The sequence below is a fragment of the Sinocyclocheilus rhinocerous genome, unplaced genomic scaffold (genome assembly GCF_001515625.1).
Source record: "Sinocyclocheilus rhinocerous isolate Xijiao unplaced genomic scaffold, SAMN03320098_v1.1 scaffold1201, whole genome shotgun sequence".
In the NCBI taxonomy this organism is placed as follows: domain Eukaryota; kingdom Metazoa; phylum Chordata; class Actinopteri; order Cypriniformes; family Cyprinidae; genus Sinocyclocheilus; species Sinocyclocheilus rhinocerous.
The window spans coordinates 1,013,010-1,031,588 of NW_015654059.1; the positions used below are offsets into that span (position 1 = coordinate 1,013,010).

The window sequence follows — 18,579 nt, forward strand, 5'->3', positions numbered from 1 at the left end:
CGTTGAAAGTTCGGCTCGTTCCCCTGTGATAAGTTTCCGCTCTGGATCCAGAATTAAACAGCGAGGGCGAGCCACGCGTCTTTGGCTGCCATTAATCTGGATCGTCCGGAAAAATGAAAAACAAACTTGGATCAAAGTCTATATGAAAAGCAAGTTGGATGCGACAATCCATTTGAGGTTGATGTGTCTCCATCTGTTCTTAATATTTTCGACTTTTATGATCCATCTCCTCCGTTTTTAGGCTGTTCAAAGCACAGCTCTTACAGGTGGACCTGCCACCCTTCGTTCTGCGGGCGAAGCCCCACAAAACTGGCCACAAGGGGCGCCGTGATTGGTCCAGACTGTCACAGAATGCCACTGAAAGTCCAGGGTTTGAGGCTGGATGAGATGACGGGTGACGGCAAAGGGCGAGTGTCACACTAGCGGGGTGAGCCTACTTCCGACAAGGCAGGGGCGGCTGGAGAGACAGCACTCCGGGAGGCGGCACTGTCTACCAGGAAACACAAAGAACCTGTGAATCACCCGTTACACCTGACTGCACAGCAAGGTTACTGCTAATGGACACAACACAAGTCATACAGTGCTGGGGAGCAATGAACTTTTTAGTAGCACTTCCAGTAACAAGCTAGATTATGGTAAAAGGTAACATAATTATACTCTTCCTCATCTGTTATTTCGGGAAGTCTGATTCATTTTAGTGAATTGGTTCATTTGGACAGTTTATGTAAATGAACTACTTAAAAAAATTATTCATGAGTCACTTTGTGCTATTTTACATAGTGATGAATACAGTATTTCCAAAAGTATTCCTATGTTTTCGACTTGCTACATTGTTTATACAGGTGCATCTCAATAAATTAGAATGTCGTGGAAAAGTTCATTTATTTCAGTAATTCAACTCAAATTGTGAAACTCGTGTATTAAATAAATTCAATGCACACAGACTGAAGTAGTTTAAGTCTTTGGTTCTTTTAATTGTGATGATTTTGGCTCAAATTTGACAAAAACCCACCAATTCACTATCTAAACAAATTAGAATACTTCATAAGACATTTTTAGTGAATTGTTGGCCTTCTGGAAAAGTATGTTCATTTACTGTACATGTACTCAATAACTTGGTAGGGTCTCCTTCTGCTTTAATAATGTTAAATATATATATATATATATATACACACACACTATATATATATATAAATATATATAAATGAGGGAAATAATTACATGAAGTAATTAAAGTTATAACTGCAAATGTCTATACAATATGTATAAACATGTATATCTATAAATGTAATCTAAACATTTAGAAATGTGAATATTTACTTAGTCTAAATTTATAGATACAAATATTAATATATAAATGTAAAAATATCAATTGAAAATTCTAAACATATATGTTTCAGTGCTTCTAGTTGTATTAATTACAATTAATGTAAATTCATCTGTTCAAGTTTAATGCCGTCACCCTAACTGACCCTTTGTTCGGCCTCCATATTTTTGGCTAATTTCCGTAAGATTTAATTTAAAAATCAACACACAGATTTTCCATTTAATTTCATTAGAAAAGATCACAAACTTGTATGAAAAAATGAAGGATGGCAGCAGTTGCTAAAGTACAATTGGTAATTTACAGTTTTAGGGCGGGGCTTAGTGAAACGTCAATTGAGTTTCTCGTTGTTTTTGTCAGATAAATACTGCTCTGTTTGCAAATAAATAATCTTATAGTAATATATTGAACAATTTTGCCCCTTAAATAGGTTCAATGTAGTTAGCTGCTTTTTGTTAGTAACGAGTAGCTTGATTGTATTTGAACTATTTTACTACTTGCATCAGTTTCAATTTAGCTTCCCAACACTGTCATGTGCACATGCACACGGTGATACATAACACACAAACACACTGCGACCAATCACAGTCTAGTTAAAAGATAATCAGACATGCAACGTATGCTAGCGTGCCAAAGCAAACGGAAACAAGAAAATCTACAGATATAAAAGAAAATGTAAAGCCGAGAGATGTGCAGGATGCCACGAACCGTGTCTTTAGAGTGTCCCATTATGAAGAAATAGGGTGAGGCTAGAGTGTCGCTTTTCATGCACATGGTAAGGTTGGTAGGTACCATTCCTACAGGACAGGAAGTAAAAGATTGAACTATTGCTTTGCAGATTAGAGTTAGAAAAACAGAGCAGCTGATAGAGGAGAGGAGTTACGAGAACACTAGTTACAGGCTACTAGACGTTTCGTCACTAAATGACAGTTCACTGAAAGGTTTAATTGATATAGTGAGTCATCAAAGGCTTTTAAGCTTTTAACAGAAAGCTTTCAGCTTGAACAAACCGTCAAGACCACAGTATCCCGCTTGAGCTATTGTTCCCCGGTGCACTCCAATAAGCACATTTACGAGCATCTGCTCCATTATTTCATCCAAAATCAGCAGGTTTTAGTTTTAAAACATGATTATCAATTCTATGTTAGTCTGAAAAGTTGGTAATGGCTACACAAAATTATATTTATTTTAAACTGAAAAACGTTTAAAAGATTAAAATGGTGTTTTTTGGCTTTGTGTGTTGTGATACCCACCATATTCCGGCACCTGTCCCGTGCCCCTTTTCAACAGCAGACGTACTCGACGACCGCCGGCCTTGATGAGCTCGATGGCGCGAGTGTGACTCATGTCTCTCGTACTCTCACCGTTAATTTCAATAATCTGATCGCCAACCTGTGGACATAGGGGAAAATAGGAAAATAGGGGGATATTTTTCATCTTGAAGGTGTTTATTTTATGATAATTGACCAGAGTCAAGCTTTCCAGAGAGTCGTGGAATAAATGCAAAGACACTACTGTTCAAAAGTTTAGGTATGCTCACCATGGCTGCATTTATTTGATCAAAAATACAGAAAAAAAACAGTAATATTGTGAAATATTATTATATCAAAATAACTATTATATTATTATCAAAATAACTGTTTTCCATTTTAATATATTTTAAAATGTATTTTTTTCTTGTGATGCAAAGCTGCATTTTTAGCATCATTACTCCAGTCTTCAGTGTCACATGATCCTTCAGAAATCATTCTAATCTGCTGAGAAGCATTTGATATTATCAATGTTGAAAACAGTAGTACTGCTTAATATTTCAGGCTTCTTTAATGAAAAGATCAATAGAACAGCATTTATTTTAAATTGTTTTAACAGTTTGAATGTGAGACTCTCTTAACAGTTTTTAGAGTTTTCTCACCCTCATTCTGCCGTTGCGGATCGCAGGTCCGTCCTCCGCCAGTCTCAGCACAAACAGGTCCATCTTGTATTCCCGTCCTCCCCGGATACTAAAGCCAAATCCCTTCACACTTTTCTCCAGTTCCACAGTGAAGTAGTCATAGTCCTGGAAAAAAAAAAAAAATGAAAGTGTGGCATGCAGCTTTTCAAGACACCCCCCACATTTGACTTTTATTCAGCTTTTATCTTCAATTTTAAATGTAATATTAATATTTAATAATTTATATTCATGTACTTAACACCAAAAATCACTAAAAATGTATGTTGATGAGATTTTATTTATTTATTTATTTATTGAAATTAAGTGTAAAGGACAAATACAAATGCTCTATATTTTATATACAAAAACTAATTGTGCTATAGCAGATGATTTCATTCCGTAGAAAAAACATGGCACTTCTAATGGTGATTTTATTGATTTTCCAGCTGCACTGTACTGTAATTGTATCAAACTCTGGATGTCAAGTAATTTTTTGTGTAATAAAATGCACAGTTTGACCTGTGGTCTGTAATCGGCGATGGACTGCTGTCTGTAGTCTATCAGAGCAGGTGGGTGTCTGTACTCCATGGTGGGCGGCTGTCTGTAGTCTGCTACAGGAGGATGTCTGTAGTCGATAGAGGAGAGGAGTTACGAGAACACTAGTTACAGGCTACTAGACGTTTCGTCACTAAATGACAGTTCACTGAAAGGTTTAATTGATATAGTGAGTCATCAAAGGCTTTTAAGCTTTTAACAGAAAGCTTTCAGCTTGAACAAACCGTCAAGACCACAGTATCCCGCTTGAGCTATTGTTCCCCGGTGCACTCCAATAAGCACATTTACGAGCATCTGCTCCATTATTTCATCCAAAATCAGCAGGTTTTAGTTTTAAAACATGATTATCAATTCTATGTTAGTCTGAAAAGTTGGTAATGGCTACACAAAATTATATTTATTTTAAACTGAAAAACGTTTAAAAGATTAAAATGGTGTTTTTTGGCTTTGTGTGTTGTGATACCCACCATATTCCGGCACCTGTCCCGTGCCCCTTTTCAACAGCAGACGTACTCGACGACCGCCGGCCTTGATGAGCTCGATGGCGCGAGTGTGACTCATGTCTCTCGTACTCTCACCGTTAATTTCAATAATCTGATCGCCAACCTGTGGACATAGGGGAAAATAGGAAAATAGGGGGATATTTTTCATCTTGAAGGTGTTTATTTTATGATAATTGACCAGAGTCAAGCTTTCCAGAGAGTCGTGGAATAAATGCAAAGACACTACTGTTCAAAAGTTTAGGTATGCTCACCATGGCTGCATTTATTTGATCAAAAATACAGAAAAAAAACAGTAATATTGTGAAATATTATTATATCAAAATAACTATTATATTATTATCAAAATAACTGTTTTCCATTTTAATATATTTTAAAATGTATTTTTTTCTTGTGATGCAAAGCTGCATTTTTAGCATCATTACTCCAGTCTTCAGTGTCACATGATCCTTCAGAAATCATTCTAATCTGCTGAGAAGCATTTGATATTATCAATGTTGAAAACAGTAGTACTGCTTAATATTTCAGGCTTCTTTAATGAAAAGATCAATAGAACAGCATTTATTTTAAATTGTTTTAACAGTTTGAATGTGAGACTCTCTTAACAGTTTTTAGAGTTTTCTCACCCTCATTCTGCCGTTGCGGATCGCAGGTCCGTCCTCCGCCAGTCTCAGCACAAACAGGTCCATCTTGTATTCCCGTCCTCCCCGGATACTAAAGCCAAATCCCTTCACACTTTTCTCCAGTTCCACAGTGAAGTAGTCATAGTCCTGGAAAAAAAAAAAAAATGAAAGTGTGGCATGCAGCTTTTCAAGACACCCCCCACATTTGACTTTTATTCAGCTTTTATCTTCAATTTTAAATGTAATATTAATATTTAATAATTTATATTCATGTACTTAACACCAAAAATCACTAAAAATGTATGTTGATGAGATTTTATTTATTTATTTATTTATTGAAATTAAGTGTAAAGGACAAATACAAATGCTCTATATTTTATATACAAAAACTAATTGTGCTATAGCAGATGATTTCATTCCGTAGAAAAAACATGGCACTTCTAATGGTGATTTTATTGATTTTCCAGCTGCACTGTACTGTAATTGTATCAAACTCTGGATGTCAAGTAATTTTTTGTGTAATAAAATGCACAGTTTGACCTGTGGTCTGTAATCGGCGATGGACTGCTGTCTGTAGTCTATCAGAGCAGGTGGGTGTCTGTACTCCATGGTGGGCGGCTGTCTGTAGTCTGCTACAGGAGGATGTCTGTAGTCCACCGGAGGCTGTCTGTAGTCTGTATATGCAGCTTGGCAGATATCAGGCTTAACATCCTGCCTGGCTTTAACCTCTGACCTGTAGGTACCAACAAGATCAAACCAAGCAATCCTGTCCCACAATTCAACAGGCTAAATAATTTCAGCTACACATTTCCCACAAAATTCAAGTTTAAACCACCTAAACTCTCTGTGAATGTTGGTTTAAATACTATTACATCCAATGTACAATAAAAACAACACATGTCTAACAATGACCTTTTTTGACCATGTGACCAGGGCTTTGCTCATGGGCCATATTTATCAAGTCTCAGTTCCCATCTTTCACAATGCATAAATCAGAGCAGTCTTGAGCCAACCCTGGGGGAAAAAAAACAACAAAAAACGTGCAAACCCTGCCTGAGAGGAGAAGCATGCATTATTGAGGAGGTAAATAATTTATCATGAAGTGTTAAGTGATGTTACTCGGGCTGGTGTGAGAGAAAGACAGCAGACGCTCGAAGCATGACGTGAGACTGCCCAAGGCAGTTTGGTTGAGCCCAAAGACTACCTGACATAAGGCTTTAAACAGACGTGGACAAATGGAACAACAAAGGAATAAAAAGAAGGGATTTAGATGGGTCAGTAAGCATGTCAAGAATAAGCCCGACTCATATTTCACCCCAAAAGTCAAAAGGAAAAACATGAAAAGATATATTACAATTTATTCATTTAAAAAATTTTTGTATTTTAATTATTTTTTTGCATGTTTGTCACACTTTAATGTTTCAGATCATCAAACAAATTTAAATATTAGTAAAAGATAACACAAGTGAACACAACATCTGTGGTTTTTATTATTAAGGGAAAACAAAATCCAAAACTACATGGCCCTGTGTGAAAAAGTGTTTGCCCCCTAAACCTAATAACTAGTTGGGCCACCCTTAGCAGCAACAACAGCAATCAAGCGTTTGCGATAACTTGCAATGAGTCTGTTACAGCGCTGTGGAGGAATTTTGGTCCACTCATCTATGCAGAATTGTTGTAATTCAGCCACATCGGAGGGTTTTCGAGCATGAACCGCCTTTTTAACCCTCATGTGGTATTCGGGTCCTTTTTGCTCTGAAAATTTTTTCTTTTTCCCGAAAATACTAGTTAATCTTTATTTTATATTTCACATAGAACAATGTTTTTGTTGTACCAATGAAAAATTACTTGCATTGACATTAATGGCAATTAAGCAAACTTTCTTAAAAAAAATTTATTACCATAATGAAAAACAAAATTATATATTATTTGAATTGTAAACTACATATACCTCATGACATTATGTTGATTTTATTTTATTCTTTTAAATCAATGTATTGCAGCAATTTTTATTGTAATACATGAGAATTTTTATTAGAGATATTATTTTAGAAATTACAGAAAAACCTCTGCAATTTCATCCAGATGAAATACAGTAATGATTATTTGGGGGGAAATGTGCTTAATGGTGATAAAAAAAAAATGCTATAATGCAAAAAAAAAAATCTTAATGGTATAAAAATAGAATTTTAATATAATGTTTTTAATATTTTGAATTTTAATATAATTTAATATAATGTGCTTAACTGTAATAAAAATAATGTCATGATGCAAAAAAGATAGAAAGAAGGATAGAACGATAGATAGATATTGATTTGAAGCTTTAATATTAAATCAGACATGAGAATTATATATCCGAGCAAACGGTACCTGGTGTCATGAAGGTACAGCTGTGGCGGTACCGGCACTGATCCGATGGAGGTGGGCTGAACTCCCGGCATGCCCGGAGGAGCAGCCTGAGTCACCGCTGAGCCTGACTGCATGGCTTCCAGGCCGGCCTGACTCACAGGCAGACTGCTTTGAGTCACTGGTGGGCTGCTGTGCGGAGCTCCAAGGCCCAGCTCCATCAGCAGGGGGCTGGGCTGCGTGGTGGCCGGGCTGGGGTGGGGGGCTGGTGGGCTGGGATGAGCCATGGTCGGGCTCTGCTGGGCTGCTGGGCTGGACTGAGTCTGAGGGCTGTGCTTCTGGGCCACCATGGGACTCTGCTTCTCTGATGTAGGGGCCGAATGAGCACCGTTTACATCTAGGGCACAAAATGATTGTGCTTACAAAGGAAGAAGACAGAAATCTTTCTTTATTGTAAAATATTCTTATCATACCTTCTTCTGGGATGATGTGCAAGGTGACAGTGAGTCCAGCGTCTTTGATCAGCTTGACAATGTCAGCGTGAGGCATGTTGATAATAGACTGACAGTTGACGGCCATAATACGATCACCAACTTTCAGCTTCCCACAGCGATCAGCCGGACTGCCCTCGATGATGCGGCCGATCTTATGTGGCACAGCTAGAAAACATAGGAATGTAAATATCATGAGAACTGCATGTAAAATATTTTGATCATATTTCAGTGAAAAAAAAAAATACAGTAAGAAATGTCATATTTCCCTCCAATATAAAAGAACATTAAAAATAGAAATTAATATTTTCAATAGTTTTAGTACTGTTAATTCTTTTTAACAGTGAATAAGTGAATAAGTGAATAAGTGAATTAATTAGAAATTATATTAATAATAATACAATGAAACATATTTTTATCAATATCATCATCATACATTTATTTGATGTTTAAAATGTATATATATTACTATTATAAATATTCTCATTAGTAATCTTAAAGTGGTACTAAAATAGGCTTCATTTGCTATAATACATATTTTATTAATATTACTATTATAAACAATTTATATTTATAATTTATATACATTTATATTATAAATATTCTTAATAGTATTACGAATGGTACTAAAATACCAATATCATTTTTGTTGTAATAAGAATTTTAGGTCGAAAGAGGTGTCAAATAGATTTATTTATTATTTATTTTAACATGTTTTGTGAGATTTACCCAAATGTGGATAAGATTAAATGGCTTCCTTCCTTTGAAAGGAAATGGCTTTCAAAGCTTAAACTATCTTCTTGCACACAAATAAGGGGCCTGATCCCATACTTTCAATACATGTGCACTACAAAACTTTATAAATAAACGTGTCCCTTTAATAGATCACCATGTGTAAAACTGCATTAGTGTTCACCAGAGCATCAGATTAACAGCTATGTGAAGGCAGGACTTACTTATTGTGTTTGTGGTCTCTGGACGGTTGAGGGAGCTGATGATGACAAAGCCAAAGCCTTCGCTTTCCTTACGGTGGATAACTACATCAGTGGTGGGGGGCAAGTTGACCGGGCACACTGCATGACCCCGGGGAGAACTGCTTTGATTGGCTGCTGCACCGTTTTCCTCACATGGCTGGCCTGCAGGTGGAAGCAAACACCAAACCACAGCAATGTGACTCAAGAGATAATTGCCACAAATTACTGCAGTTTTATTCTTGATAATGTAAATCCCAAAATATGAAATAATAGTCAGAAAAATCTGTTTTATTTTTAATCGAACAGTTTTTTTTAACCTTTAGATACATTTTTAAAAATCTAAATATAAAAATCTAAATAAAAACAAAACAAAACATGTTTTATGTTTTGTGTCACATTTAATACATCAGGCTTTAATGACTCAAATAGTCTGATATAGTGAAAATATGGAGCTCACACCTACTTAGGAAAAAACACCTCAATTTTATTCAGAGGCCCAAACTGAGCAAAAATATGCAATTTGGTGCAGTTGCTGATATTTATATGGCTAAAAGTAAGATGAAATTCTGATAGTTTTTAATGTAAATACATTTTTTGCATATAAATATCAGTTTTCACTCTATATCTCCCAAAAATGTCTTAGTAAGATGATATTTAAATGTTTAGTTTTGCATACAATGCAAAAACCTATAATGCAATGCAATACAAAGATGATTAATAGATGTACAACATTCCTCAGATGCCTGATATATCATATTTGACATGATTTTTCATGTCATGAAAAAATTGAAATTGTTTAAGTTGAGTAAATGTTCATCTTGAAATATTAATGACAACATAAAAGATGTTCTTACATTTACTTTGTAAAAATCAGTAAAGATTATACAGCAAGAAAACATGTACAAAGACCTGAAGGGGGACATTTGTACAATTCCACTGTAAGGCCTTTAACTATCAATTTTACTATCAACTATCAATCAGACGACAGAAGGCATGTAGTAGATTGTGTACAATAGGTTTTCAGAAAAGTTTTGATCATGTTCATAATTCGGAGGCCTTAGAAATGTGTGCATCAAATATGATACACTGGGCTTTATAGGGTTAAAGGAACAAAAAAAAATTACTCATCCTAAATACCTATATAATGGAATTTGTTGTTTTATAAACCCTGACAGTGTAGTTACTGACTGGATTTGAGGATAAAAGTGTTGCTTTAGTTGTCACTGGAGGGTTTTTGCTCACCCTGCTGCAGCAGAACTCTCCTCCTTACGGTCAGGGTGACCTGTCCGCTTCGTGCCGCCGCGTGCATGAGGTCGATGACGTAGCGGTGTGGTCTCCCCGCCACGGGCATCCTGTCAACCGAGACCAGCTCATCTCCCGGATGCAGTCTGCCGTCGCGCTCCGCAGGGCTGTTCTCTATGATTGCTCCGATCACAATCTGTGATGAAAAATCAGTCATCACGTTAATGTGAACTGACATGCACCATCTCATAATAATATTGTCACTAGTTCTACATGTTCAAACAGCAATTTTCTTGACTAGTTGATGGGATACATATCTAGCCTGACAGAAAGTTGCAAATACCAAAATGAAAATACCACAGATTACCAAAGACAACTAGCTAAGAGACGACTGTAAATAAACTGAACCAGCTCACTGTTACAAACATGTACAGTGGTGGTAAATGGAATATTCATGGTATCAGATGCTAAGTCTATTTGTTACATGTTCTGTACCATAATTGTTAACCATAACTATTATGAAGAAGAAAATAAGCAGTAAAAAAACAAAGTTAACCAAAATACAAATTAAAAAATGCAGTGCAAAAGAATTAAATATATTTCTCAACCCTGACTTCAGACTTCAAATGTATTCTGTCAAATGAATAAATAAATATACAACAAAAGCAATCTAATTAAAAAAAAAAGTAGTTGTTTGATTGCCATGTAAAACAACCAATCACAGTGTTTTGTGTCTCATTACAGGCAGATGGAAGAACTTGTGATGGAAAGGGATGAAAACTACACTGAATTGAAATAAAACTAAAAGGCGAATGAAATAAAAAAATTATGAAGAAAAAAAAAAACAATTTGGACAGGGCATTATAATAAAAATATCATGGTATGAGTCATTTTAATTTTATAGTAACATCTCATAATATAGTTAGTTAACCCCACAAATTGTGTGTGTATATATATATATATATATATATATATATATATATATATATATGCACATTTTCGAGTGGCCTTTTATTGTGGCCAGCCTAAGGCACACCTTTGCAATAATCATGCTGTCTAATCAGCATCTTGATATGCCGCACCTGTGAGGTGGATGGATTATCTCGGCAAAGGAGAAGTGCTCACTAACACAGATTTAGACAGATTTGTGAACAATATTTGAGAGAAATAGGCCTTTTGTGTACATAGAAAAAGTCTTAGATCTTTGAGTTCAGCTCATGAAAAATGGGGGCAAAAACAAAAGTGTTGCGTTTATAATTTTGTTCAGTGTATATATATCATGTAGCAATGTGTATTAATCAACTTTATTTTTTTATTTTTATTTAGAAGTTTTATGGACACAAATTTATCTAATAAAATGTCATCAGACACATCATAAGTCATCACAAGCAAAAACAGCATGTACGTATGGTGTCAGTAAGCTTTTTTTAAAGAAATTAATATTTTTATTCAGAAAGGAGGCATTAAATTGATTAAAGTGACAGTAAAGACATTTATAATGTTACAAAAAATATATATTTAAAATAAATGCTGTTTTTTAAACCTTCTATTCATCAAGTAATCCTGGAAAAAGTATGTTTTTCACAAAAACATTAAGACAAAGCATAATTATAATTATTTAATAGAGTAATGATGCTGAAAATTCAGCTTTGCATCACAGGAATAAATTACCTTATAAAACGTATTAAAACAGAAACAGTTGTTTTAAATTACATTGTTTGTCAATATTACTGTTTTCACTATGTTTTTGATCAAATAAATGTAGCTTTGGTAATCATTAGAAACCTATTTCAATAACAAAAAATCTTATCGGATACCAACTTTTAAACGGTAGTCTATGTCCCTCATCATCATAAAGCCCAGCTCTAATAATTACTACCAAAATTTTCTAAACTAACTACTATACTCACATACCATATTATTATGGTACATGCCCAAAAAACATGTTTTTGCTATTGTAATGTTGTATAAGTAGCTAAAGGAAGCAGGAAATGATTTTCAGATTTTTTCAGGAAATGATTGTTTCCATCTGCTGCTCGTGGAGCTGTACAGATATGGACCAGTATCTGTTTATCCTGCCCCATACGAGCCTTGTCACGGGTCTCCGGACTCACAGCCTGCACCGCCTCGTCTCCACCCAGGATCCTAAAGCCAAAGCCAGTCTTCTCACGCAGCAGGTGCACTTCCACTTCCTGATACTCCACACCTGAGGAACAAGATTCACAGTTTAGATCACACACACCAAACTCAAGCTTGATTTAATTCATGGTGCTTCCTTGGTTAGGGATATTTAATCCCCTAGCAACCACACAGCAACACATTAAAATCCATTCTATGAATGAATGAATGATGCATTTATATAGCGCTTTATTGTGTATTGTTGTACACCCAAAGCGCTTTACAATCATGGGGGGGGGGGTCTCTGCTCAACCACCAACAGAAAGCTATGATCCTATAAAATGTAAGAATTGATCATGTTTGACATGAAAGCAAAGAGCAGGACTTCTTCAGAAACATCAAACCATTCCTAAACCTGAACACAAGCTGTAGGTCACCTCACAAACTGGAGTGCTGAACTTTCTGATGTAGTGGAGAATAAGAGTACAGTGGTAGACAGAGAGCTAAATACAGAGCACTAAATTCACATGGGTTCCATAAATTAACTATTGAAACGTGAGTAGCAGCATATGTGCTATGTGACATAAAGAAAGGGAAAGCAGCACATTCCTCTACTTGCCTGTAGAGTCTGTCAGCATCTGAGGGACTGGCTCTGTGTGAATGAGAAATGAGAGCTTGAAACGATGAAATTATTCAAAAATACTTTGTACTATCAACTGGCTTCATGCTTTATTTAGGCTCATATGTGGAGGAGTCACAAGGAACCTGTCAAGAATTTTAGAGCCTCATATTTCACCTCAAATTTAAAGAAATAAATAAGAAATTATTATTAGATTGAAGAAAACGAGGCCTATTTTTTTCTGGTATTGATATTATTTTCATGAAAATGAAGCACATTTTGCTTCCCAATTGGTATTAATATAATGTGAAAAAAAATATTATTTAAAGGGATGGTTGATTGCGATTTCACTTTTTTAACGTTAGTTAGTGTGTAATGTTGCTGTTTGAGCATAAACAATATCTGCAAAGTTGCAGCGCTGAAAGTTCAATGCAAACGGAGATATCGTCTTTTAAAATTTTGGCAGTTTAATGCCTACAATTAAAAATATATTTATATATTTTATTTCATTTTTATTTAATATCTTTTTTTTTTTTTCCATGACCAGTCTAGTAGTTGTTTGTGAAAATTGGATGACTTTTGTAAAAATTATTTTTATTCAGACCAATTCGCTAATGACTCACTTTGTGAAACTGTTTGGCCAATTTTTTGGTCAGTAGGGCTTGTGAGCAAATATAATTCACACTAGAGCACTTTCCAGCTGATGAAATAGAAAAAAGTGTATTCATCACATAATGCTTAATACCTAACCAAGATTTTTTAAATTATTTTTAAGATTTAAGATGATTAATTTCTATAAATTTCTAGGTCTTTCCGATTTCCAAAAAATTCCAGCTTTTCCATGACTGTGGGAACCCAGTGATAATAGTATTACAGTATTGTTTTGTTTTTTTGTTTTTGTTTTACTTTGATACAGTAAATAATTATTATATAGTAGTAATTAGAATTTATTTACATGAATTCATTAATGAGAATATGGGGAGAAAAATGCATTATATGTGGCCAATCCTGCAGGTAAAAACTTTTGTATACTGGTATACAAACACACTCTCACACACACACACACACACACATAAATCTAAGCTGATATATTAAAAAAAAATTATATAGTTATTTATAAACAACTAGAAAATGACCAAAATCTCTGACTTACGTCTGCTTTCATAAATGGCACGTGACTTCTCATAGAGGTCATAGGGGTCAGGCTTGCCCAGGTGGAAGACCTCTGTGTCCGGAACAGAGGAGCGATGGAGCGGCTGGCCGGGATGTGGAGCACCATGGGGGAGCAAAGCAGCCGACAAGCTGGTCTGGGGGCTTCCTTGAGGATCCCACTGTATGGACAACACAGATATAGACCGGTTTGAGTGAATAATATTAATACATGCACCAAAAAGAAGTGCAAATCTCTCATGAAGATCCTTTAAAAGTTCAAGAGGAGAACATTCGGCGTGTCATAAAGGTGACCGCTGTCATTACTCCTGTCCTCTTTCTGCAAGGAGAGAGTTTAGCAGTCCAGTCGCTCTCTGGAGGTTCAGTGGGGGAGATGAATTAAGCCCTAAGTGAGGGCCTAAAGTATCTGTACTACAGTCATGTGCCCCGGGGGCTAATGGATCCTATTTCCTGTGAGCTGTTCATTTCACCTGCAGCTCTCTGCTTAATCTGCCAATTCCATTACGAGCCCTGAGTCCAGCCGAACTGGGCGGCTTCTTGAAAATGATGTATCTCACACCCGGGATGAAAGTGAACTCACATGAAATTAGATATCACAGCCAGTTCTAGAAATACCTAAATGTGCTAAATTAAATGTTGAATTACTTTACAAGAAACTTAACCTGAGATGTACAGTCCATTTAGTTTCGCAAACAGCATTTGTAGATCTGCAATGCAATCAAGACATGTAAAACTAAGATTATACAAGTGGACTAAAAACACTGTGAAGCATTCGTTTGTTGTGGGATAGTGACAAGCGCAGCCTGGATATTCTGCTAAATATCCCCGTTGTATTAAATGTCTTGCTGGAATACTTGATTCTGATTGGCCAATCAGAAAACAATCATGCAGACAAATATTTTTGTTTAATGGCCGCTAAACTGTTAACTGCTCATTTTTTATTACAAAATAAAAAAACATGCATTTTATTATTCATTAGATAAATTACATAATTATTAAAAATTATATATATTTTGTAACTAGGATTATTATAGTTAACTAAAACTGTTACTTCAAATAAAATAAATGTTTACTGAAATATGTGACCCTGGACCACAAAACCAGTCTTAGGCCCCGATCACACCGAATGCGTTTTTTAGGTCTGAAACCGCGAGGCGCACCTTTTTTTGGTGACTTTTAAAAAAGAGCAGTGCGCTGCGTTTTTTTTATGTTGCTAGGCAACCACCAAATCAGCTGCCCTGTCAGTCTAATCGCACGAGTGCTCTAAAATCCTTGGTTTTTGCTGTTAAAGTCAGCATGAAACGTAAGTTGCGATTGTCTTTTCTTCTCTACTGTGACGTATATCCGAGTGAAACGGCATCTGAAATGAGAGGGCGGGACTTGATTTCGTCCTTCGGGAATTGATTGGATCGTTGGAAGGTGGGGCGTTGCAAACAAAATGGAGGCAGATCTGAATGCCAGTTTGCAGTTAGTGGTGGGGGATTTCTCTCCACTGGATTCACAGCCGACACCCAAGCATGAATAAATGTTTTATTTATTAAGGATGACCACGACGATCAACGGCACAAAACATGCCTAACAGCACGCGCGTACTGTTAGGTACCTTGAAAAATAGTTATGTTTTCTTATAAGATGAGATGTTGGCTCAGAAGAGTTATTTGTACAGATATCCGACTGCGCTGTAAGTGTTTGATTCATCATGGCAATTTGTAACTATTTTACGTTTGGCAAATGGGTTGGTTAATTCACATGATGTTTTCATACGAATCACATAATACAGATTCATACGAAATCACCACCTTGGAAAATATCTACATATTTTTATAAGATCAGCTTGGCTTAGAAGAGTCATTCATTCAGGAATCTGACTACTCTGCTTGCTCTGTCTGTTTTGTTCAGCGCCACTGAATAAGTAGTGCAGGAAATGTCCAAGTATTTAATGGCGTTCCAGCCACATCAGTGGAAGAAAGCATGTGCGAGAACTGTTAATGGAACCGAATGTCATGTGGTTGAATCTGTACTGAAGCCTTACTTTACAACCCTTTGAAGTTACAGCAGGTGTCAGCTTAATAACATGCAAAAACAAATAGTAGTTTGAGAAAGCAAATATTTCAAATCATTTACCTGTTTTGTGGGATCCCAGGGTGTGTAGAGGCCTGACAGAGAAAGAAAGAGAGAATGATTAATATCATTAAATCTAAGGAGTAAAATGATGTGTTTTTCATTTTAGTCACATAATATCCTTCCATTATTCTCTTCACTTTGTTGTCCTGTAGGCGGTTGAGTGAGGAAAGTTTATTGCATTTATTTGCGAGGTAATTACATCATTAGCTTTGAGCAGATGCCAAACTCATCCTAAATAAAAAAAAGACTAAAATTGAGCCTGCCAAACAGTATTTAGTACCATAAAGGAGACAGCAGACACTAAACTAGATTTTTTTTTACAACATCCAGTCAGTCCTGAATGATTCTAAAATAAGAATGGCCAGTAACGCTTTTAGCATTTGTGTTGAATCTATATCACTGTAGCTACTGAATCACTCAGCATCACTGGCCTCATTCGCATCGGAAAAATATCTGTAGTAAAATATCTAAGTATTAGTATTAGGATAATCAGAAAAAAACCCTCAAAACAATCACTTAGGATTATGATCACTTACAAGAACAATAAATGGAAATTAGCATTTTTACGATTATTATAACAGCACATTTTAAATGTGACTCAAGCTTGAGGTTTTATATCTGTACAGTACAGAAATAATTTTCTTAGTATTTCTGTCATAATAACAAAATAATTTTTATTATTGATATTTTTGATTCCAGTAAATACATCAGAAAACCCATTATAGCAAGATACTTTATTTATAGACATACTGTGTACTTTTTTGAGATAGACATTTGCATTAGATATTAAGATTATTTTTCTGACTCCACTGGGATAATTTTGTTGTTTTTCTTGTTTCATTAAAAAGTGTCAATGGAGTCAGAAAAATAAATCAAATTCAAAATACATTTTCTTATTTCACACAATTTTGCAAATTAAAAATAATTAACTAATTAAAATGAAATAAAAAAACTGATAAAGAATATTGTGTTTATATTAGTAATATTGTATAAATGACATCTATGGAATATAATGAAATCTAAATCAACTAACTTTTTTTCCAAATAAAAACTATTAATGAAAAATATTATGACATAATGTGTAACGTATCATACTAACCACATCAGGTTACACTAACAGAAAGCCATTTTAATGGTCAGACTGGGTAGAAATTGCTTTGCATTGTTACAACCACACATTTCACTTTTTACAATATGCAAACAACTACCACAATCCTGTTTTATATTTAGCCCACACATATAATAAAATGCATGATGTGCATTTGTGATATGACTGCCTGTGATATGAAGAAGGGTGATTAAACCGTGGCCAGAGGTGCTGTGAGAATAATGAGTTATGACTTTTCATTTCTTAGTCTCAGACCTGTTTCTTTCAATTGCACAGACTATAATGTGAGTCTTTGTGCTTGTGTGTGCATAAAAATGCGCATGCATGTGTGTGGCCTGTACATCTGGGTATGTGTATGTGAGTATTTGTAGGGGAGCAAGGCATTTTTATGCCTACTTAAACTAACAGGATTACATCAAATGCTATATGACCAGGACACGACTTGGAAGTTAAGGGCTAAACATAAAGCCTCGGGCAAATACGCACAGTCGTGGCACTCCATAAGTCCTCTTCCTCCCCCAATGCATCATAACAGAAGCCATATGGACAACAAAAAGCAGAGAACTTTGATCAATTTGCATGCAAGGCTTCAAGGATTTGTCCTCTTATTTCTTGATTGCCGTATTCAGACTTGAACACTGTCAAAAAAGTCAAACTTAAAAGTTGAATGCCATGTCAATGGCCTCGTGCGTCCTTGGGTTTCATTCATGACATGCGTCTCTCTCAGGTGAAGTCTCTGAAAGGTGAGTTAGATGGAATCATGAGGGATGCGGGGTGACTGTCAGCTCCGAGTTCTCTGAGACCCCGATATAATAGAGCCAAGAGGATGTAATAGAGCTGTCGGCACTGCTAAAATGCCACGGCCCTGGTGATATTTTCGACAGTACAAGGAGTCAGAGGAGTTATCACCTCACACCTGCCTGTCCAGTCCTACCTGAGATGCCAATAATCCTCATAAAAGAAGTGCAGAGAGGAAGATGGACAGTGGATTTGTGCTCTGACTGCTGCACTAATAAGGTAGAGAAATGCTGGAAGAATTACAAATGGGAATTGCAAGGACAATTCTGGTTTCTTAATGATTCTTTTAGTACTCTGGGCAAAGTTGGAGATAAGAAATTCATTTCTTATTGCATTTACCTCCCTCAGCAGTCAGCTGCCAAATGAGATCATTTCTGATTCCAACAGAAATAAATGTAGAGAAGTTATTGCAAAAGTTGCATTTATGCACGTGGGTGCAAATGCAATCCAATAACTCGTCCTAAGTAGGGCTGGGCAATTCACTGAATATTTGCAATATATATTCATTATAATTTTGCTGGCAGAATTACATGCAAGTATATATTGCTATTTATTTGTATGTATGTTATGCTGTAATGGTGCATATAATTAAAACCTGATCAAATATATATATATATATATATATATATGAGCAATATCACTCGAGTACGAGAGTGA

General features: G+C 35.7%; 1 protein-coding gene across 5 annotated transcripts in view; it reads right to left on the bottom strand.

The window, feature by feature from the left end:
• Nucleotides 1-248: 248 nt before the first annotated feature.
• The window catches only part of LOC107716709 (membrane-associated guanylate kinase, WW and PDZ domain-containing protein 2-like), a 98,228-nt gene continuing 79,897 nt past the window's right edge, over nucleotides 249-18,579 (bottom strand). For 3 of the 5 annotated variants that reach the window (XM_016523234.1, XM_016523231.1, XM_016523229.1), the window contains 13 exons: nucleotides 16,017-16,048; nucleotides 13,876-14,053; nucleotides 12,100-12,191; nucleotides 9,986-10,181; nucleotides 8,726-8,905; nucleotides 7,752-7,937; nucleotides 7,303-7,675; nucleotides 5,577-5,665; nucleotides 3,774-3,877; nucleotides 3,237-3,380; nucleotides 2,578-2,716; nucleotides 2,033-2,121; nucleotides 249-490 (listed from right to left, as the gene is read on the bottom strand). In XM_016523234.1, coding sequence (XP_016378720.1) covers nucleotides 434-490; nucleotides 2,033-2,121; nucleotides 2,578-2,716; nucleotides 3,237-3,380; nucleotides 3,774-3,877; nucleotides 5,577-5,665; nucleotides 7,303-7,675; nucleotides 7,752-7,937; nucleotides 8,726-8,905; nucleotides 9,986-10,181; nucleotides 12,100-12,191; nucleotides 13,876-14,053; nucleotides 16,017-16,048 — 1,859 coding nt within the window. In that variant the 3' untranslated portion in view covers nucleotides 249-433. Of the gene's footprint in view, nucleotides 491-2,032; nucleotides 2,122-2,577; nucleotides 2,717-3,236; nucleotides 3,381-3,773; nucleotides 3,878-4,276; nucleotides 4,416-4,935; nucleotides 5,080-5,472; nucleotides 5,666-7,302; nucleotides 7,676-7,751; nucleotides 7,938-8,725; nucleotides 8,906-9,985; nucleotides 10,182-12,099; nucleotides 12,192-13,875; nucleotides 14,054-16,016; nucleotides 16,049-18,579 lie in introns of all 5 variants that reach the window. The other 2 variants (XM_016523233.1, XM_016523230.1) reach the window with 2 other exon arrangements.